This window comes from Myxine glutinosa, chromosome 4 (genome assembly GCF_964187855.1).
Source record: "Myxine glutinosa chromosome 4, kmMyxGlut1.1, whole genome shotgun sequence".
Classification (NCBI taxonomy): domain Eukaryota; kingdom Metazoa; phylum Chordata; class Myxini; order Myxiniformes; family Myxinidae; genus Myxine; species Myxine glutinosa.
The window spans coordinates 80,696,362-80,720,656 of NC_136264.1; the positions used below are offsets into that span (position 1 = coordinate 80,696,362).

Below are 24,295 nucleotides of genomic sequence, written 5' to 3' on the forward strand. Positions count from 1 at the left end.
AAAGAAAAGTTAAACATCATGATTCTTGATCTTATTATAGTTCATCTCAAAAGATAGGTGAATAAAGGGGGCTTGTGAGTGACAGATTATATCATTGTGCATATTTACATCGGGACCATATAGGAATTGCATGTACATTGGCAGGAGGGATTTTAAAAAACAATTCTTGATCTAAAAACTCAAAGTTACAATATGATGAGACCACAACTTAGGAACAAACGGAATTTACTTTGCATTTGATACTACGATTGAACGCATATGTCTGGTAAAGATAGTCTCTACATGTTAGGTCCACTGATAGCAAAATGTTTACCCTGAAAGAGCCCTCTCCCACCCCTCCAGGGTGTTCAGAACATTAAACTCAGATAGGACAGGAAGGGTTAATGTCAACATGAGTTCTTCCCTTCCCACAGATCTCCCGATGTCCCTGCTCTCAAATGTTGTACTTGTGTGCTTCGCTCTCTCTCCCAATCTTGTCTCCCACTCCCTTTATCTCATGTTTTATGCATCAGTTTGTTTTTATGTGATTAATGTTAGCTCTTACACAAGCCTCGATCTTGTACACAAAAAAAAGGTCCTTAGAATATTATTTGTGCTTGTTGTTTGTGTCCTTTATAACATCCTTAAAAACAGTAACTTTCCTTGTGCATATTTCATTTTCAAAAAACAAAAAAACGTGGAGCTCTTTACCCCAACACGCACAATACAGTTTTGTATTTTTCAAATGCCAATTCAGCTTTCACTTTAGTTTACGGATGCTATCATCATTGTACTGCCAAATTCACTTTTGCTTTTGAAAACAAAATATTGTTCTTTGTAATCCTACTATAAATTTGCAATTGGCCACTGGCTTTGACGCCAATACAAATTTTTATTTTTACATTTCTTTTAGGCAAAAATTACCAAAATAATTTTTGACACCAAAATTTTTTTTAGGCAATAAAAACCGACACATATTTAACAAATGGTTTCAAATGGAGCACCTCGCCGCCATTTCAGCATTTAAATTGCATCAGATATGGCAATAAATGCGAATTGTTGTTCCCAGCTTGCAGGCTTGATGACAGAAGGCGCCATTTGCATTTTTTCCTTCTCCATCCCTACCCCGCTTACAATCCTGTGCGGGCACGGACAACTTGCTATGGTCAGCAATATGTAAAACCTATTGCCTTGTTCGCTAATGCATGCCTGAGAAATGATTGACTGATGGCCTGTACAATGTCAATGTTGGACTCTTGCCGGTATGATAGACAAATACCAAATTTCTACCTGAAAATTTTGCTAGAAAGGCAATGGAAAACTACCCAGAATATCCTTTCTTCAAAAAGCAACTCAGGAGCACATAACTCCTATTGAAGAATGATACTTGTCTGTTCAAAGTACAGCAGACAACTCAATTCCTGTTAATGTAGGAAACTAGCTAGTGTAAGGAAACTAATGAATTTTATTCATTCATTCATTCATTGTAGGAAACTAGATGAAGTACACAGCGTTGCTTGGGGAAATTGAATGAAATATGGATTTATATATTTCCTGCATGACAAATTGGGGAATGTTGGCCTTGTGATTTTGTATGAAGTACCAATCTTGAGCAGTGCAACATGCAGTTGGACCACTTTCCCTTCTTTTAACTTTTTTATTAATTATATATTTTAAATACAACAAATCACTATATACAACCTCAATATATGATCTTCACAAAATATATTAGCTAATCACTTCTGGGAAAACCCAGGCAGCGTATAAGCAACATACTCACTTGAAGGCTTAACACGGAGGTGTTATAATAAACCTGTGTAAAGCATTATTTTTAATAACAGGTGCACGTGTAAACACTATATAATATTAAAGTTGTGTTGTTGACAACGAATCACCACAATCTCAACATACGATCTTCACAATACATATTACTCGAACCATCCAGGGTGAAGAGATGAGTCGGGGTTAAAACTATGGCTAGACAGCTCAAAGGTGAATGCACATGCCTCTGGACTATCCTGAGTTCCTGACGAGTGACGTCCCCAAATTGCATCACGTACAATAAAACCAGGAAGGGAAAATTCGCACAAAGGCATACAAGAGGAATTATGAGGGGAGGAACAAGTTAATTGTATCATATAGCATTCTAAACTGATGCACAATTTGCTGTTTAATTATGTACGTACCATAATGCAGAGAGAGTTATCCACACGATCAAACAAATTAACAAACACACGAAGAATGTTGTTAAAATGTACAAAATGGTGTATCCTGCAAGGAAAATAAAAATCTGTTAACATATACATCAAATTTATAGTATGTAACAGTATTACTAAAGGTTTTTTTTTTTTTTGTTTTTTTTTTTGTATACTGAATCGAGGCTCGTGAAAGAGCTAACATTTATTTCACAAACAAATCAACCAGACAAACAAAATATACAAAAAGAGGGAGTGGAAGACAAGATGGGGAGAGAAGGGGAAGCACACAACCACAACATTTGAGAGCAGGGAGAAGTGTGGGAGGGAGAGGGCTTGGGGGCAGGAGGCGTGGGAAGGGGGGGGGGGGGGGGAGAGGTATAAAACACAAAGGGACCGAAATTAGCGGGGGTAGAAAAGATCAAGGTTTTGGATGGGGGAGGATAAGAGATGGTGGTGAACAGCTGTTTTAAAGACCTGGAGGGTGGAGTGGGATTGAAGAGAGTGAGGGAGTTTGTTCCAGAGGCGGAGAAAAGAGGAATGAAGGAGTGAAGGTGAGCAGAAATCATTTGGTAAGTAAGGAAGTATATTTGGTTCATCATAAGGAATCACTGTCACGAACACTTTGCATAAAATTCTGATGTCAGGAGGTTTTCACCGTATATAAAATCTAGGCTCATAGAAGAGTGAGGTAACAGAGGGTAAAGTAGGCAATAAATTGCGCGAGTGGGGCGGATATGTGATGTTTGCATAAATGGGGGTTTACATTGCTGATTTCAAAAAATTAGGGAAATAAGTTGTCAAACCAAGCCTTCCTGATGAAAAATGACATTGAAGTAAGTATATTATGACTTAAGACATTCAAGTTTGAAATCTTTTCACTTTGACTTAAGTCTTATTCTGCATCATATTTTACTCTTTTGCAAAAAATAATTTCTGTTGACAATTTCAAGTTGTATATTACTACTATTTCCTATCTTCTTCAGAACTTGGTGGTGGTCTTTGTGGCAGCAGTAATTTAATGGTGGATCTCTAGTTATAAACCAAAGAGAATACATGTTGTCATAGATTGTCATTCCAGGCCCTCTGTACTCTAATCCCTAGATCCTTCTATTACCCATAGTTCAACAACACCAAAACATCAGTGTCATAGGTTGTGATTCCGGATCCTGCGATATTCAGGATGGATACTGAACGGTCTTGTGTAGTTAGATAGATAACTAGATGGTATTCATAGAATACTTACCCTGCGCAGTCAACTTGTTGCGAGCCAACTCTTCTGTTTTTGAACATTTTTTTGATTTGATCCAATATGGCTGCCAGACCACGTGAGCGATGACATCATAAATTTATATTCTCTAATATAATTGTTGCATAGATCACGCTCAATACATTTCAAACTGATCAGACTAAGCGTTATTCCTGTCGAATTATGACGTCATAATTATGGCACCAATGGCGTCATCGTTAATAACACCTATTCCCCATATGGAGTTCTTTACAATGAGCCGTGTTTCAATTTTTTCCATGCAGCGATTTTGGAGATATAGAGGTGCAATATTTTTCGATTTTTCCAAGATGGCGCCTGTACCACATGACGTATGACGTCATGATTATCATTAAAATATTCTACATGAGGCGCTGCTATGGTGAAAATTTCGTGCCCATCAGACCAACAGTTGCTGAGAAAAAAAATTCACAATGATCGGATAAGTGTTGTACTTGTCGAATTATGACGTCATAACGAAGGCACTGATGACATCATCATTAACATATCTTATTCCCCAAGGGGAGTGCTTGACAATGAGCCAAGTCTCAATTTTTTTCCGTGGAGCAGTTTCAGAGATATAGAGGCGCAACTTTTTTCGATTTTTTCCAAGATGGCGTCTGTACCACGTGACCTATGACGCTATAATTATCATTAAAAAATTGTACAGGAGGAGCCGCACATATTCTGAAAATTTCGTGTCCATCGGTCTAAAAGTTGCAGAGGAATTTTTGTTTTATTCATACTGATCAGATGAAGCATTGTAATTGTCGAATTATGACGTCATAATTAAGACACCGATGACATCACCATCAACATATCTTATTCCCCATGATAAGTACTTGACAATGAGCCATGTTTCAATTTTTTCCATTGAGTGGTTTGGGAGATATCGAGGCGTAACGTTTTTCCAAGATGGCATCCGTACCATGTTACCTATGACGTCATAATTATGAGTAAAAAAATTCTACAGGCGGAGGCACTTCTATGGTAAAATTTCTTGTCAATCGGACCAACGGTTGCCGAGAAAATGAATTTTTTAAATGTAGACACGTACGGCACACGGCACACGTACTTCACTGAATGCTTAACCCCGCTTTTCGCTTCGCGAGCGCAGGGTAACTACGGCGTATAGTAGGCCTATTGTTATTCTTTCTTGATGTGTTATTATGCTTGTTGTATTATGCGACGGGCTTAGCTATACGCATCTGTGTTATTACAGGTTGTCCTGTTCTTGCTGAATAAAGCCTACGCTGAATGATCTCTAACAACTCAGGCCTTTTCGACACACCCTTCGGCTTATCTCACACGTGTTAACTCCAGCATGTTGTAACAGCTTCACAATGTCCTCTATATGGACTAAACTTGCACCTCCATCAGCAACTTGTGTCCAATCCACAAACTGGACTTTGTCAACATCTTTCTTTTCTTTGTCAACAGGCTTTGAAAGTGCCATTGTTGGACGCTTGAAAGGCTAAAAATGAGGCTCAACCAAATGAATATGAAACATGAGCTGAAAATCTGAAGGCTTTGGATGAATTGCACACTCTTCCACTGTGTAACTTAAACACACTTATCTAGGCAAATGAAGGGCCTGTAATACAGGAAACTGTAATCAACAATAAATGCAAAGTGGCACAAAACATGTTACGTGTTATGCAATAGGACTCAAGCAAGTCCGCCATCCTGTCTTGATCTCCAACCTCTCTGCCTATGGCATCCAAAGCCAACTCCACTCTTGAATTACTGACTTCCTCTACTCTCGTGCCAATGTGTGGCTCTCAACGGAATCCGTTCTTCTCCTCTCCCTGTCAAGGCTGTAGTGCCCCAAAGCAGTGTTCTAGGCCCCGATCCATTTCCTAATCTTCATCAATAATGTCTCTGACTCTCTGGAAATTCCCCTTTATCTCCTTGATGATGATTCCAACATCTGCCATGATATTCCTCATTCTTCAGACAGACAGGCAGACCTTGACAAAATCACAAGCTGGTCAAACGTTTGGAATATATGTTTAATCCTGAGAAATCCTACATACTCACTATCTCTCTTTCCGAAAGGACTGCACCGCAAACCCTCCCATCTTTTTCAACAACCCTCTCAAAGAAGTCTGGTCACTCAAACTCTTGGGTCTCACTATCAGCCACGATCTCTCTTGGGAAAGCCACATTTCAAAGTTGGCCTTCAAAGCCAGTCGCCGACTGGCATCCTCCATCTTGTAAAGTCCTTCCTTGGCAAATCTGAACTCCTATCCACATACAAGGCCTCATTCGCAGCTCGATGGAGTACTGCACTGGGCTGGCATCCCTCCCTCACGCCTTGCTCAGCTTGACACCATGGAAATGAAGGCTTTCGAGATCATTGAAATCTCCCGCAATGAAGCTGAGTTCATGTGTCTTTCACTTCGCCATCACTGACAGGTCGGTGGTCTCTTTGTCTTCTTCCATCTCCTTTCTGGTTTTGCACCCTCTGCAGTCTCCGTGACTTGTCCCCCCAGGTATCTGTTGGGTGCATGCAGACCACCAGCAAACCCCTTCTAGTAAAACTCTCAAATTACCCGCGCATCCTTTTTTGTCCCTCTCCGTTTATTTTCTCCCTCGGCCCTGCTTTCCCCCTTTCTCTTTCTACTGTTCCTTTTGTGATGTTGCGTCCTGGTCCATTCTGTGTTCTTGCTCTTCCAAGAGCCTGAACTCTTTATTTTAAAAAACGTATTTGATGCAAACAGTCACAGCATAGAAATGTGTGTCATCATGAAGGGACACTTAAGAACCCTCCACTTTACTATTGCATCAAAACCAGGAGTGCAGTGTTGTTAGATACATCACAATAAGATACCTTAGAAGGACTGCTGCTTTATTAAGGTTTTATTGTAACCTTTTGTAGAAAATTTATTTCCAGGCAGATTGGGAAAATTCATTTCAAGTATGGTGCTATCCAAATACTTTTGCAGTTAAACTAGATTTACACATGACAGAATTTTTTTTAGGAAGTTTTTGGAAAAGAAAATGGGGGAAAATAAATTTGACGAAAAATTGACATAAATGAATTAAGTATCAGTTTAATTGCTTAATGGATATAAATGACATGTACAACTTTCAGAGCAATTGGCTTCATAATATGACAACTTTTAAAGGAGTGATCTCAGCTGTTGGACATACATGTTCTCTCCTAAGGCATTCATACAAAGCAAGAGCAATGACATCACAACGAATAACTTATGAATAATCATAAAACAAGACCAATAGTCTAACAATGGCATAGCTGCCTTGGATCTGCTGAGTGGAGGATCTGCTGTTCCCCTGTCATGTGACCATATCCTGAGCTCTGATTGATGGACGTTTGTGAGGGACATGCATACATACATACCAACAGACAAATGCTGTTCCAGATGGCATTTCCCTACAGCCTACGGGCTATGCCATAAAAATATGGCTGCTGAATCACGTGACCAATGGCATCATCAATAAGAAAAAATTTCTCCACCAATTTACCCCAAGATCACGTTCAAGAAATTTCATACTGATCGGATCAAGCATTCTACTTGTCGATTTATGACTTCATAACAAAGGCACCTATGACATAATCATTAACATATGTTATTCCCCATGGGGAGTACTTTACAATGAGCCACCTTTCAATTTTTTCCTTGGAGCGGTTTCAGATATTTTAAAAAAAAAAACCCCCACCTTTAGAGGCCATTTTTCCCCGCAAAGCGGGGAATTGATTGGAATTTGGAGCGGGGAATTGGGGAAATTGATGCAAGTTCCCCGCAAAGCGGGGGTTGGCCTTTTTTGGGCACCGTGGTTGTTGTTGTTTTTGTTGGTCCCCTTTTTGAAGCAATGTTTTACGGCCGGATGCCCTTCCTGCCGCCAACCCTGTTTGTCGCCTTTTACGACACATAGAGAATGATGCACAGGGAATGATGATCAGGGGTTTCAGATATAGACATGCAATTTTTTGTTTTTTCCCAAGATGGCGGTCGTACCACGTGACATCTGACGCCATAATTATCATTAGAAAGTTGTACACGAGGAGGCGCTCCTATGATGAAAATTTCGTGTCAATCGGACCAACGGTTGTGGAGAAAACTAATTTTAAAGTGAATAAACCAGCAAAATTCTGGTGGAAGGGATATACATACATACATACATACATACATACATACATACATACATACATACATACATACATACATACATACATACATCGGACGGACAATCGCTGTTCCCAGACGGCATTGCTCTGTGGGCTACGCCGTACAAAATGTGAAAAAACAATTTAATATATTAACAAAGTTGATTCTGAATCGGTTGTATTTGATAATCACATACCTTCTGTGTGAGCAATGATAGACACCTCAAAAACCTTCGTTCGATTCTTCACATCTAAGAAATGTGCACGACACAACAGATTAATCAATAAATGGTAATATAATATATGGGCAGCTGATATTATTTCGCAAATTTTAGTTTTACACAGAAAGAACTTGCAATTCCAAAAATTGTAGATCCAGGAGGATTTAAAAATTTCTTTACAAAAGCATAAACTTCAGAGCAGTCTGAAATGTTTTACTTCCAAGTAATTGATTATTGTTGAGATAAGTAAATCAAACACATTGATGCTTAGTTCACTGGTAACAAGCAAAGAGCCTCTCCTTACGGACAGGAGGAATAGGAAGCAGGACTTGGAGTACATGTTTACTATAACACCGCAGTAAAACGCACAAACAAACAACGTGTTCCCTCTCAGGGATAGTGTGTGATAATTGGTTAGGGGCTAAAAGGGTAAAATATAAGGTAAAGATTGGGGAGAGATAGGGTTTAGGGAATGGTAAAAGGAACAGATTGATAGAAAACACTGGGATGATCAAACAGCTTGTTTATGATCTCATGATGAACAACATTGAATTTTAAACATATCCTAGTGCCATGTCAAAAGCTTCTGTAAAATTCTGACTGTTCTGCAAATTCTACTATTACATGTTTTTTATTTCTTCATTTATCATTCTATATATAATGATCCTGTTCACAAGAAGCAAAAAGTGTGGTGAAGCAATTTGGTTCATATCCATCCGTCTGTCTGTCTTATCAGTTTATGATCATCAGTTTATAATCGAGGAACGACTTATTTAAGTTGAATGTTGTATTTCGAACATGAATCGGAACATGAATAGGAGGACAAGTTTCTTGTTTCAACGTACTTTGGCTTTTAATTCATCCTGAATGTAATTGTGCACAGAGGAGTGAGATAGGAAAGTTACTGTTTTTAAGGATGCTATAAAGGACACAAACAACAAGCACAAATAATATTTTAAGGACCTAATTATTACGTGAGCAAATATGGTGGAGTTCTAATCTCCCTCCGACTCCACTCACCACCACTTACATACTATGCCCACACACCATTCCAAACTCCTCCCCAATCCCATTAAAACTCATTCTCTGTAATAGCACATTGCGAGGGCATCCTTTGTAATTATTTTAATATTTACGGCCAATCTTTTAACACAAATGTGTGTTCACTATGGTCTATTTTTGAGGATAAACAAACTTTAACACCAATTTCCATAAAAGAGTAATTATGTCTCTTTTATTGGAATTGTACACGGTGGTTTGCAAAGCAAGCCTAATGGGCAGTGTACAGACTAGTTATTTAAAAAAAAATAACGACAAGTAAAGATACATTCAAAGTACACCACCCCCCTTCCAAATAATTAAATATCTTACAGCGCGGCATTGCCGGGGCGCCTCTGGCGCCCGGCAATACCGCAGTGCAGCTCATTGAGGCTGCATTGGGAGGGAGAGGTGTACACTAATTGATTGATTAATTGTATAATTAAAATCAATAAAAGACTATCACAAAATATTTTCATAATCAATTGGCTAATAGCATAACTAAACCAATAGTGCTTCATCCGAAGATGTATCTTTTAGAAATGTAATTAAATAAATAATTAATAAAAAATTAAATAATTAATTGATTAATCAATAAATAATTAATTGATTAAATGATTAATCAATAAATCAAAAATATCCTTGATAGCCACATCACCTGGTCACTGTCATGTCCAAATATTAGCTTCCCAGCTCAAAAGGTACCTGAGATATTGGCCAAATAAGAAAGAAAATAAATAAATAATTAATAATGAAAATAAATAAATAATAATCATAAAAAATTAAATTATTAATCAATTCGGTCAGAGAACAAATAAACCACCGCCATTTCATCAGAATCTGTAACTTTAAAAAAAAAATTTTTTTTGTCATTAATCAAATAATTAAATAATTAATAAATAAATTAATAAATAATAATCATAACAAAATAAAATTATTAATCAATTCGGTCAGAGAACACATAAACCACCACCATTTCATCAGAATCTGTAACTTAAAAAAAAAAAATTTTAGTCATTAATCGAAAAATTAAATAATTAATCGATTAATTGATTGATTAATTAATAAATCAAAAATAGCCTTTGCAGCCAAATCACCTGGTCATTGGCATGTCCAAATATCAGCTTCCCAACTCAAAAGGTGCCCAAGTTAATGGTCAGAAGAGAAAGGAAATTTAATTAATTAAATAACTACTTAATTAATCGCTAATAATTAAATAACTCCTCAATTAATTGATTAATCGAAAAACAAAAAATACCGTTTTTGACAAAGGACTTGCTCACTACTGTGCCGAAATTTCAGCTTCCTAGCTCAAAGGATGGCTGAGATATCGTCCGGACAAACAAACAAGAAAGAAAACAAGTACACATACATTCAAAGTACACCGCCCCATGCCAAATAATTAAATATGCTGCAGCGCGGCATTGCCGGGGCGCCTCCGGCGCCCGGCAATACCGCAGTGCAGCTCATTGAGGCTGCATTGGGAGGGAGAGGTGTACACTAATTGATTGATTAATTGTATAATTAAAATCAATAAAAGATTATCACAAAATATTTTCATAATCAATTGGCTAATCGCATAACTAAACCAGTAGTGCTTCATCCGAAGATGTATCTTTTAGAAATTTAATTAAATAAGTCATTTATAAAAAATTAAATAATTAATTGATTACTCAATAAATAATTAATCGATTAATCAATAAATACTTAATAGATGAAATGATTAATCAATAAATCAAAAATATCCTTGATAGCCACATCACTTGGTCACTCATGTCCAAATATTAGCTTCCCAGCTCAAAAGGTGCCTGAGATATTGGCCAAATGAGAAAGAAAATAAATAAATGATTAATAATGAAAATAAATAAATAATAATCATAAAAAAATTAAATTATTAATCAATTTGGTCAGAGAACACATAAACTACCACTATTTCATCAGAATCTGTAACTTTAAAAAAAAAAATTTTTTTGTCATTAATCGAATAATTAAATAATTAATCGATTAATTGATTAATTAATAAATCAAAAATATCCTTTGCAGCCAAATCACCTGGTCATTGGCATGTCCAAATATCAGCTTCCTAACTCAAAAGGTGCCTGAGTTAATAATGGTCAGAAGAGAAATGAAATTTAATTAATTAAATAAGTACTTAATTAAACGCTAATAATTAAATAACTCCTCAATTAATTGATTATTCAAAAAACAAAAAATACCGTATTTGACAAAGGACTTGCTCACTACTGTGCCGAAATTTCAGCTTCCTAGCTCAAAGGATGGCTGAGATATCGTCCGGACAACCAAGAAAGAAAACAAACAAACAAGAAAACAAACAAGAAAACAAACAAGTACACATACATTCAAAGTACACCGCCCCATGCCAAATAATTAAATATGCAGCAGCGCGGCATTGCCGGGGCGCCTCGGGCGCCCGGCAATACCGCAGTGCAGCTCATTGAGGCTGCATTGGGAGGGAGAGGTGTACACTAATTGATTGATTAATTGTATAATTAAAATCAATAAAAGATTATCACAAAATATTTTCATAATCAATTGGCTAATCGCATAACTAAACCACTAGTGCTTCATCCGAAGATGTATCTTTTAGAAATTTAATTAAATAAGTCATTTATAAAAAATTTAATAATAAAATTGATTACTCAATAAATAATTAATCGATTAATCAATAAATAATTAATAGATGAAATGATCAATCAATAAATCAAAAATATCCTTGATAGCCACATCACTTGGTCACTCACGTCCAAATATTAGCTTCCCAGCTCAAAAGGTGCCTGAGATATTGGCCAAATGAGAAAGAAAATAAATAAATGATAAATAATGAAAATAAATAAATAATAATCATAAAAAAATTAAATTATTAATCAATTTGGTCAGAGAACACATAAACTACCACTATTTCATCAGAATCGGTAACTTTAAAAAAAAAATTTTTTTGGTCATTAATCGAATAATTAAATAATTAATCGATTAATTGATTAATTAATAAATCAAAAATATCCTTTGCAGCCAAATCACCTGGTCATTGGCATGTCCAAATATCAGCTTCCTAACTCAAAAGGTGCCTGAGTTAATGGTCAGAAGAGAAAGGAAATTTAATTAATTAAATAAGTACTTAATTAATCGCTAATAATTAAATAACTCCTCAATTTATTGATTAATCAAAAAACAAAAAATACCGTTTTTGACAAAGCACTTTCTCACTATTGTGCCAAAATTTCAGCTTCCTAGCTCAAAGGATGGCTGAGATATCGCCCGGACAACCAAACAAGAAAACAAACAAACAAACAAACAAACAAGTACAGATACATTCAAAGTACACCGCCCCATGCCAAATAATTAAATATGCTGCAGCGCGGCATTGCCGGGGCGCCTCTGGCGCCCGGCAATACCGCAGTGCAGCTCATTAAGGCTGCATTGGGAGGGAGGGGTGTACACTAATTGATTGATTAATTGTATAATTAAAATCAATAAAAGATTATCACAAAATATTTTCATAATCAATTGGCTAATCGCATAACTAAACCACTAGTGCTTCATCCGAAGATGTATCTTTTAGAAATTTAATTAAATAAGTCATTTATAAAAAATTAAATAATTAATTGATTACTCAATAAATAATTAATCGATTAATCAATAAATAATTAATAGATGAAATGATTAATCAATAAATCAAAAATATCCTTGATAGCCACATCACTTGGTCACTCATGTCCAAATATTAGCTTCCCAGCTCAAAAGGTGCCTGAGATATTGGCCAAATGAGAAAGAAAATAAATAAATGATTAATAATGAAAATAAATAAATAATAATCATAAAAAAATTAAATTATTAATCAATTTGGTCAGAGAACACATAAACTACCACTATTTCATCAGAATCTGTAACTTTAAAAAAAAAAATTTTTTTGTCATTAATCGAATAATTAAATAATTAATCGATTAATTGATTAATTAATAAATCAAAAATATCCTTTGCAGCCAAATCACCTGGTCATTGGCATGTCCAAATATCAGCTTCCTAACTCAAAAGGTGCCTGAGTTAATAATGGTCAGAAGAGAAATGAAATTTAATTAATTAAATAAGTACTTAATTAAACGCTAATAATTAAATAACTCCTCAATTAATTGATTATTCAAAAAACAAAAAATACCGTATTTGACAAAGGACTTGCTCACTACTGTGCCGAAATTTCAGCTTCCTAGCTCAAAGGATGGCTGAGATATCGTCCGGACAACCAAGAAAACAAACAAACAAGTACACATACATTCAAAGTACACCGCCCCATGCCAAATAATTAAATATGCAGCAGCGCGGCATTGCCGGGGCGCCTCGGGCGCCCGGCAATACCGCAGTGCAGCTCATTGAGGCTGCATTGGGAGGGAGAGGTGTACACTAATTGATTGATTAATTGTATAATTAAAATCAATAAAAGATTATCACAAAATATTTTCATAATCAATTGGCTAATCGCATAACTAAACCACTAGTGCTTCATCCGAAGATGTATCTTTTAGAAATTTAATTAAATAAGTCATTTATAAAAAATTTAATAATAAAATTGATTACTCAATAAATAATTAATCGATTAATCAATAAATAATTAATAGATGAAATGATCAATCAATAAATCAAAAATATCCTTGATAGCCACATCACTTGGTCACTCACGTCCAAATATTAGCTTCCCAGCTCAAAAGGTGCCTGAGATATTGGCCAAATGAGAAAGAAAATAAATAAATGATAAATAATGAAAATAAATAAATAATAATCATAAAAAAATTAAATTATTAATCAATTTGGTCAGAGAACACATAAACTACCACTATTTCATCAGAATCGGTAACTTTAAAAAAAAAATTTTTTTGGTCATTAATCGAATAATTAAATAATTAATCGATTAATTGATTAATTAATAAATCAAAAATATCCTTTGCAGCCAAATCACCTGGTCATTGGCATGTCCAAATATCAGCTTCCTAACTCAAAAGGTGCCTGAGTTAATGGTCAGAAGAGAAAGGAAATTTAATTAATTAAATAAGTACTTAATTAATCGCTAATAATTAAATAACTCCTCAATTTATTGATTAATCAAAAAACAAAAAATACCGTTTTTGACAAAGCACTTTCTCACTATTGTGCCAAAATTTCAGCTTCCTAGCTCAAAGGATGGCTGAGATATCGCCCGGACAACCAAACAAGAAAACAAACAAACAAACAAACAAACAAGTACAGATACATTCAAAGTACACCGCCCCATGCCAAATAATTAAATATGCTGCAGCGCGGCATTGCCGGGGCGCCTCTGGCGCCCGGCAATACCGCAGTGCAGCTCATTAAGGCTGCATTGGGAGGGAGGGGTGTACACTAATTGATTGATTAATTGTATAATTAAAATCAATAAAAGATTATCACAAAATATTTTCATAATCAATTGGCTAATCGCATAACTAAACCACTAGTGCTTCATCCGAAGATGTATCTTTTAGAAATTTAATTAAATAAGTCATTTATAAAAAATTAAATAATTAATTGATTACTCAATAAATAATTAATCGATTAATCAATAAATAATTAATAGATGAAATGATTAATCAATAAATCAAAAATATCCTTGATAGCCACATCACTTGGTCACTCATGTCCAAATATTAGCTTCCCAGCTCAAAAGGTGCCTGAGATATTGGCCAAATGAGAAAGAAAATAAATAAATGATTAATAATGAAAATAAATAAATAATAATCATAAAAAAATTAAATTATTAATCTATTTGGTCAGAGAACACATAAACTACCACTATTTCATCAGAATCTGTAACTTTAAAAAAAAAAATTTTTTTGTCATTAATCGAATAATTAAATAATTAATCGATTAATTGATTAATTAATAAATCAAAAATATCCTTTGCAGCCAAATCACCTGGTCATTGGCATGTCCAAATATCAGCTTCCTAACTCAAAAGGTGCCTGAGTTAATAATGGTCAGAAGAGAAATGAAATTTAATTAATTAAATAAGTACTTAATTAAACGCTAATAATTAAATAACTCCTCAATTAATTGATTATTCAAAAAACAAAAAATACCGTATTTGACAAAGGACTTGCTCACTACTGTGCCGAAATTTCAGCTTCCTAGCTCAAAGGATGGCTGAGATATCGTCCGGACAACCAAGAAAACAAACAAACAAGCAAGAAAACAAACAAGAAAACAAACAAGAAACCAGAGTGAAAACTGAGTACTCTCTTTCAGCGTGCGTCACTGCCGAGCCCCCTTTGGTGCCCGGCAATGACGATTTGCAATGCCTGGAGATGGCATAGGAAAGGAGCGGTGTACAACAAGCAAGAAAACAAACAAGAAAACAAACAAGAAACCAGAGTGAAAACTGAGTACTCTCTTTCAGCGTGCGTCACTGCCGAGCCCCCTTTGGTGCCCGGCAATGACGATTTGCAATGCCTGGAGATGGCATAGGAAAGGAGCGGTGTACAACAAGAAAGAAACCAGAGTGAAAACTGAGTACTCTCTTTCAGCGTGCGTCACTGCCGAGCCCCCTTCGGTGCCCGGCAATGACGATTTTCAATGCCTGGAGATGGCATATGAAAGGAGCGGTGTACAACAAGTACACATACATTCAAAGTACACCGCCCCCATGCCAAATAATTAAATATCCTACAGAGCGGCATTGCCGGGGCGCCTCCGGCGCCCGTCAATACCGCAGTGCAGCTCATTGAGGCTGCATTGGGAGGGAGAGGTGTACACTAATTGATTGATTAATTGTATAATTAAAATCAATAAAAGATTATCACAAAATATTTTCTTAATCAATTGGCTAATAGCATACCTAAAGCACTAGTGCTTCATCCGAAGATGTATCTTTTAGAAATTTAATTAAATAAGTCATTTATAAAAAATTAAATAATTAATTGATTACTCAATAAATAATTAATCGATTAATCAATAAATACTTAATAGATGAAATGATTAATCAATAAATCAAAAATATCCTTGATAGCCACATCACTTGGTCACTCATGTCCAAATATTAGCTTCCCAGCTCAAAAGGTGCCTGAGATATTGGCCAAATGAGAAAGAAAATAAATAAATGATTAATAATGAAAATAAATAAATAATAATCATAAAAAAATTAAATTATTAATCAATTTGGTCAGAGAACACATAAACTACCACTATTTCATCAGAATCTGTAACTTTAAAAAAAAAAATTTTTTTGTCATTAATCGAATAATTAAATAATTAATCGATTAATTGATTAATTAATAAATCAAAAATATCCTTTGCAGCCAAATCACCTGGTCATTGGCATGTCCAAATATCAGCTTCCTAACTCAAAAGGTGCCTGAGTTAATAATGGTCAGAAGAGAAATGAAATTTAATTAATTAAATAAGTACTTAATTAAACGCTAATAATTAAATAACTCCTCAATTAATTGATTATTCAAAAAACAAAAAATACCGTATTTGACAAAGGACTTGCTCACTACTGTGCCGAAATTTCAGCTTCCTAGCTCAAAGGATGGCTGAGATATCGTCCGGACAACCAAGAAAGAAAACAAACAAGAAAACAACCAAGAAAACAAACAAACAAGAAACCAGAGTGAAAACTGAGTACTCTCTTTCAGCGTGCGTCACTGCCGAGCCCCCTTCGGTGCCCAGCAATGACGATTTGCAATGCCTGGAGATGGCATAGGAAAGGAGCGGTGTACAACAAGAAACCAGAGTGAAAACTGAGTACTCTCTTTCAGCGTGCGTCACTGCCGAGCCCCCTTTGGTGCCCGGCAATGACGATTTGCAATGCCTGGAGATGGCATAGGAAAGGAGCGGTGTACAACAAGTACACATACATTCAAAGTACACCGCCCCATGCCAAATAATTAAATATGCTGCAGCGCGGCTATGCCGGGGCGCCTCCGGCGCCTGGCAATACCGCAGTGCAGCTCATTGAGGCTGCATTGGGAGGGAGAGGTGTACACTAATTGATTGATTAATTGTATAATTAAAATCAATAAAAGATTATCACAAAATATTTTCATAATCAATTGGCTAATCGCATAACTAAACCACTAGTGCTTCATCCGAAGATGTATCTTTTAGAAATTTAATTAAATAAGTCATTTATAAAAAATTAAATAATTAATTGATTACTCAATAAATAATTAATCGATTAATCAATAAATAATTAATAGATGAAATGATTAATCAATAAATCAAAAATATCCTTGAAAGCCACATCACTTGGTCACTCATGTCCAAATATTAGCTTCCCAGCTCAAAAGGTGCCTGAGATATTGGCCAAATGAGAAAGAAAATAAATAAATGATTAATAATGAAAATAAATAAATAATAATCATAAAAAAATTAAATTATTAATCAATTTGGTCAGAGAACACATAAACTACCACTATTTCATCAGAATCTGTAACTTTAAAAAAAAAAAAAATTTGTCATGAATCGAATAATTAAATAATTAATCGATTAATTGATTAATTAATAAATCAAAAATATCCTTTGCAGCCAAATCACCTGATCATTGGCATGTCCAAATATCAGCTTCCTAACTCAAAAGGTGCCTGAGTTAATGGTCAGAAGAGAAAGGAAATTTGATTAATTAAATAAGTACTTAATTAATCGCTAATAATTAAATAACTCCTCAATTTATTGATTAATCAAAAAAAAAAATACCGTTTTTGACAAAGGACTTGCTCACTCTTGTGCCGAAATTTCAGCTTCCTAGCTCAAAGGATGGCTGAGATATCGTCCGGACAACCAAGGAAACAAGAAAGAAAACAAACAAGAAAACAAACAAACAAGAAACCAGAGTGAAAACTGAGTACTCTCTTTCAGCGTGCGTCACTGCCGAGCCCCCTTCGGTGCCCAGCAATGACGATTTGCAATGCCTGGAGATGGCATAGGAAAGGAGCGGTGTACAACAAGAAACCAGAGTGAAAACTGAGTACTCTCTTTCAGCGTGCGTCACTGCCGAGCCCCCTTTGGTGCCCGGCAATGACGATTTGCAATGCCTGGAGATGGCATAGGAAAGGAGCGGTGTACAACAAGTACACATACATTCAAAGTACACCGCCCCCATGCCAAATAATTAAATATCCTACAGCGCGGCATTGCCGGGGTGCCTCCGGCGCCCGGCAATACCGCAGTGCAGCTCATTGAGGCTGCATTGGGAGGGAGAGGTGTACACTACTTGCTTGATTAATTGTATAATTAAAATCAAGAAAAGATTATCACAAAATATTTTCATAATCAATTGGCTAATCGCATAACTAAACCACTAGTGCTTCATCCGAAGATGTATCTTTTAGAAATTTAATTAAATAAGTCATTTATAAAAAAATAAATAATTAATTGATTACTCAATAAATAATTAATCGATTAATCATTAAATAATTAATAGATGAAATGATTAATCAATAAATCAAAAATATCCTTGATAGCCACATCACTTGGTCACTCATGTCCAAATATTAGCTTCCCAGCTCAAAAGGTGCCTGAGATATTGGCCAAATGAGAAAGAAAATAAATAAATGATTAATAATGAAAATAAATAAATAATAATCATAAAAAAATTAAATTATTAATCAATTTGGTCAGAGAACACATAAACTACCACTATTTCATCAGAATCTGTAACTTTAAAAAAAAAAATTTTTTTGTCATTAATCAAATAATTAAATAATTAATCGATTAATTGATTAATTAATAAATCAAAAATATCCTTTGCAGCCAAATCACCTGGTCATTGGCATGTCCAAATATCAGCTTCCTAACTCAAAAGGTGCCTGAGTTAATGGTCAGAAGAGAAAGGAAATTTGATTAATTAAATAAGTACTTCATTAATCGCTAATAATTAAATAACTCCTCAATTAATTGATTAATCAAAAAACAAAAAATACCGTTTTTGACGAAGCACTTGCTCACTATTGTGCCGAAATTTCAGCTTCCTAGCTCAAAGGATGGCTGAGATATTGCCCGGACAACCAAGAAAGCAAGAAAGCAAGAAAGCAAGAAACCAGAGTGAAAACTGAGTACTCCCTTTCAGCGTGCGTCACTGCCGAGCCCCCTTTGGTGCCCAGCAATGACGATTTGCAATGCCTGGAGATGGCATAGGAAAGGAGCGGTGTACAATAATCATAAAAAAATTAAATTATTAATCAATTTGGTCAGAGAACACATAAACTACCACTATTTCATCAGAATCTGTAACTTAAAAAAAAAATTTTTTTTGGGGTCATTAATCGAATAATTAAATAATTAATCGATTAATTGATTAATTAATAAATCAAAAATATCCTTTGCAGCCAAATCACCTGGTCATTGGCATGTCCAAATGTCAGCTTCCTAACTCAAAAGGTGCCTGAGTTAATGGTCAGAAGAGAAAGGAAATTTGATTAATTAAAAAAGTACTTAATTAATCGCTAATAATTAAATAACTCCTCAATTTATTGATTAATCAAAAAAAAAATACCGTTTTTGACAAAGGACTTGCTCACTATTGTGCCGAAATTTCAGCTTCCTAGCTCAAAGGATGGCTGAGATATCGTCCGGACAACCAAGAAAGAAAACAAACAAGTACAGATACATTCAAAGTACACCGCCCCATGCCAAATAATTAAATATGCTGCAGCGCGGCATTGCCGGGGCGCCTCCGGCGCCCGGCAATACCGCAGTGCAGCTCATTGAGGCTGCATTGGGAGGGAGAGGTGTACACTAATTGATTGATTAATTGTATAATTAAAATCAATAAAATATTATCACAAAATATTTTCATAATCAATTGGCTAATCGCATAACTAAACCACTAGTGCTTCATCCGAAGATGTATCTTTTAGAAATTTAATTAAATAAGTCATTTATAAAAAATTAAATAATTAATTGATTACTCAATAAATAATTAATCGATTAATCAATAAATAATTAATAGATGAAATGATTAATCAATAAATCAAAAATATCCTTGATAGCCACATCACTTGGTCACTCATGTCCAAATATTAGCTTCCCAGCTCAAAAGGTGCCTGAGATATTGGCCAAATGAGAAAGAAAATAAATAAATGATTAATAATGAAAATAAATAAATAATAATCATAAAAAAATTAAATTATTAATCAATTTGGTCAGAGAACACATAAACTACCACTATTTCATCAGAATCTGTAACTTTAAAAAAAAAATTTTTTTGGTCATTAATCAAATAATTAAATAATTAATCGATTAATTGATTAATTAATAAATCAAAAATATCCTTTGCAGCCAAATCACCTGGTCATTGGCATGTCCAAATGTCAGCTTCCTAACTCAAAAGGTGCCTGAGTTAATGGTCAGAAGAGAAAGGAAATTTGATTAATTAAATAAGTACTTAATTAATCGCTAATAATTAAATAACTCCTCAATTTATTGATTAATCAAAAAAAAAAAATACCGTTTTTGACAAAGGACTTGCTCAGTATTGTGCCGAAATTTCAGCTTCCTAGCTCAAAGGATGGCTGAGATATCGTCTGGACAAACAAACAAGAAAGAAAACAAGAAAGAAAATAAATAAATGATTAATAATGAAAATAAATAAATAATAATCATAAAAAAATTAAATTATTAATCAATTTGGTCAGAGAACACATAAACTACCACTATTTCATCAGAATCTGTAACTTTAAAAAAAAAAATTTTTTTGTCATTAATCGAATAATTAAATAATTAATCGATTAATTGATTAATTAATAAATCAAAAATATCCTTTGCAGCCAAATCACCTGGTCATTGGCATGTCCAAATATCAGCTTCCTAACTCAAAAGGTGCCTGAGTTAATAATGGTCAGAAGAGAAATGAAATTTAATTAATTAAATAAGTACTTAATTAAACGCTAATAATTAAATAACTCCTCAATTAATTGATTAATCAAAAAACAAAAAATACCGTTTTTGACAAAGGACTTGCTCACTATTGTGCCGAAATTTCAGCTTCCTAGCTCAAAGGATGGCTGAGATATCGTCCGGACAACCAAGGAAACAAGAAAACAAACAAACAAGAAACCAGAGTGAAAACTGAGTACTCTCTTTCAGCGTGCGTCACTGCCAAGCCCCCTTCGGTGCCCGGCAATGACGATTTGCAATGCCTGGAGGTGGCATAGGAAAGGAGCGGTGTACAACAAGAACACATACATTCAAAGTACACCGCCCCATGCCAAATAATTAAATATGCTGCAGCGCGGCATTGCCGGGGCGCCTCCGGCGCCCGGCAATACCGCAGTGCAGCTCATTGAGGCTGCATTGGGAGGGAGAGGTGTACACTAATTGATTGATTAATTGTATAATTAAAATCAATAAAAGATTATCACAAAATATTTTCATAATCAATTGGCTAATCGCATAACGAAACCACTAGTGCTTCATCCGAAGATGTATCTTTTAGAAATTTAATTAAATAAGTCATTTATAAAAAATTAAATAATTAATTGATTACTCAATAAATAATTAATCGATTAATCAATAAATAATTAATAGATGAAATGATTAATCAATAAATCAAAAATATCCTTGATAGCCACATCACTTGGTCACTCATGTCCAAATATTAGCTTCCCAGCTCAAAAGGTGCCTGAGATATTGGCCAAATGAGAAAGAAAATAAATAAATGATTAATAATGAAAATAAATAAATAATAATCATAAAAAAATTAAATTATTAATCAATTTGGTCAGAGAACACATAAACTACCACTATTTCATCAGAATCTGTAACTTTAGAAAAAAAAAATTTTTTGGTCATTAATCGAATAATTAAATAATTAATCGATTAATTGATTAATTAATAAATCAAAAACATCCTTTGCAGCCAAATCACCTGGTCATTGGCATGTCCAAATATCAGCTTCCTTACTCAAAAGGTGCCTGAGTTAATGGTCAGAAGAGAAAGGAAATTTGATTAATTAAATAAGTACTGAATTAATCGCTAATAATTAAATAACTGATTAATCAAAAAAAAAAATACCGTTTTTGACAAAGGACTTGCTCACTCTTGTGCCGAAATTTCAGCTTTCTAGCTCAAAGGATGGCTGAGATATCGTCCGGACAACCAAGAAAGAAAACAAGAAAGAAAACAAACAAGAAAGAAAACAAACAAGAAACCAAGAAACCAGAGTGAAAACTGAGTACTCTCTTTCAGCGTGCGTCACTGCCGAGCCCCCTTTGGTGCCCGGCAATGACGATTTGCAATGCCTGGAGATGGCATAGGAAAGGAGCGGTGTACAACAAACAAGAAAGAAAACAAACAAACAACCAGAGTGAAAACTGAGTACTCTCTTTCAGCGTGCGTCACTGCCGAGCCCCCTTCGGTGCCCGGCAATGACGATTTGCAATGCCTGGAGATGGCATAGGAAAGGAGCGGTGTACAACAAGAAAACAAACAAACAAACAACCAGAGTGAAAACTGAGTACTCTCTTTCAGCGTGCGTCACTGCCGAGCCCCCTTCGGTGCCCGGCAATGACGATTTGCAATGCCTGGAGATGGCATAGGAAAGGAGCGGTGTACAACAAGAAACCAGAGTGAAAACTGAGTACTGTCTTTCAGCGTGCGTCACTGCCGAGCCCCCTTTGGTGCCCGGCAATGACGATTTGCAATGCCTGGAGATGGCATAGGAAAGGAGCGGTGAACAATAAATACAAGGTGCAGGGAGGTGAAATTCGCTGCACATGATGTGCAATGCACAGGGTAAGCAGAATGTTAATTTACATCCATAGGATGTCTCATAAATAAAGAAGATATAATCACATCTGATTCCAGGCTGAGGCTTCAGAATTTGGCACGCTCACGAAGCTGCACCATCGAATAAACTGTTGCCATACAACAATATATATCCAATATATATACATCCATAGGAAACTGTTCCATACTAGTACATACGTAGTGTGTTCAAAAAGTATCCGACCTTTATTTTTCGTGCGTAAAAAAAAAGAAGCTAGGGAGGCGTTGATTGGTGCACGTATGTAGGCGATCCTAATGCGCACGCGTGAATTTTTTCCCACCTGCAGAAGCTGTCATTCGACGGCAGACCGCCGATGAGTGAGGACATGTAAGCGAGCGCCGTCGGATTTTCGTTTTTGAGAAAATGACGGAAAAACGTGAACAACGCTACTGCATCAAATTTTGTGTAAAGCTTGGCGATTCCCAAGTGGAAACGATCTGCAAGATTCAACACCGTTCATTCCATTATGAAGGAGGATTTGGGCTTCAGGAGAATCTCAGCGAAGTTCGTACCAAAGCTGCTAATGATTGAGCAGAAGCAACTCCGTTTGGAGATCGCACAGGACATGCTGGAGACTGTGAACAGCGATCCCAGCTTCCTCAACACAGTGATCACTGGCGATGAGTCCTGGGTTTATGGGTACGACCCAGAAACCAAGTTGCAGTCATCACAATGGAAGCATCCAACATCCCCGAGGCCAAAAAACACAAAATTTGATGCAGTAGCGTTGTTCAAGTTTTTCCGTCATTTTCTCAAAAACGAAAATCCGACGGCGCTCGCTTACATGTCCTCACTCATCGGCGGTCTGCCGTCGAATGACAGCTTCTGCAGGTGGGAAAAAATTCACGCGTGCGCATTAAGATCGCCTACATACGTGCACCAATCAACGCCTCCCTAGCTTCTTCTTTTTTACGCACGAAAAATAAAGGTCGGATACTTTTTGAACACAGTAGTATATATATATATATTGTTACGGTACGCGGTTAAAGATGGTATGTTTGCCGAGCGGAGGCTCCGCGACCGAACAGTTATTCCCCTAACTAAAACCCGATTTACCCCAAACTTTGGCCGGATCGCGCCACCGCTATTCAATCGGGAAAACTCTAAAGCGACCGAATGCAAAGAGGAAGAAGACGTACAGAAGAGTAACTGGGTTTATTGTTTATTATTTACACACATAAGCAAACAGAAAGCAGTCACGTTTATTTATAGGGACATGAGACGCAGGTGACACAGTGAAATCTTTAGCTTATACAGACTTATTGTTACTACCCAGGACAGCACGAACAAAACAAACTCACGTACGCAAATGGATGGAAATTGCAGGCAGGAATGACAGGAGGTGGGTGGCTGGAGGAAGGCACGGAGCTGGCTGGAGTTTGATCACGCACGGGACGTCGGGCTGGACCTCGACGGCCGCCGATGCCACCGATCCTGTCGTGTGCACGGGGTAGCGGGTCGGAGCTGCTTGGTGGAGCCAAGCCAACGCTGCTGGTGGGGGGGTCTGGCGTGACGGGTCCTCTCTCCCTCTCTCACTAACTCGAGGACTCTTTCTCTCTTGCTTAGTCCAACTCTTCCTCACCACCGACAACTCAACGCAACCCCTCCACTCTACGCAAACACTGGCCACCACTGACGACCAACCCAGCTCTGACCAAAAAAACCACACACTCC

The 24,295-nt window shown here is 36.0% G+C and overlaps 1 protein-coding gene across 5 annotated transcripts in view; it reads right to left on the bottom strand.

Annotated features, from left to right (window-relative positions):
• The window catches only part of LOC137424922 (SID1 transmembrane family member 1), a 132,406-nt gene that overhangs the window by 76,720 nt on the left and 31,391 nt on the right, over positions 1–24,295 (bottom strand). For all 5 annotated transcript variants that reach the window (XM_068112823.2, XM_078776074.1, XM_078776073.1 and 2 more), the window contains 2 exons: positions 7,771–7,824; positions 2,166–2,250 (listed from right to left, as the gene is read on the bottom strand). In XM_068112823.2, the coding sequence (XP_067968924.2) occupies positions 2,166–2,250; positions 7,771–7,824 (139 nt within the window). The remainder of the gene's footprint in view (positions 1–2,165; positions 2,251–7,770; positions 7,825–24,295) is intronic.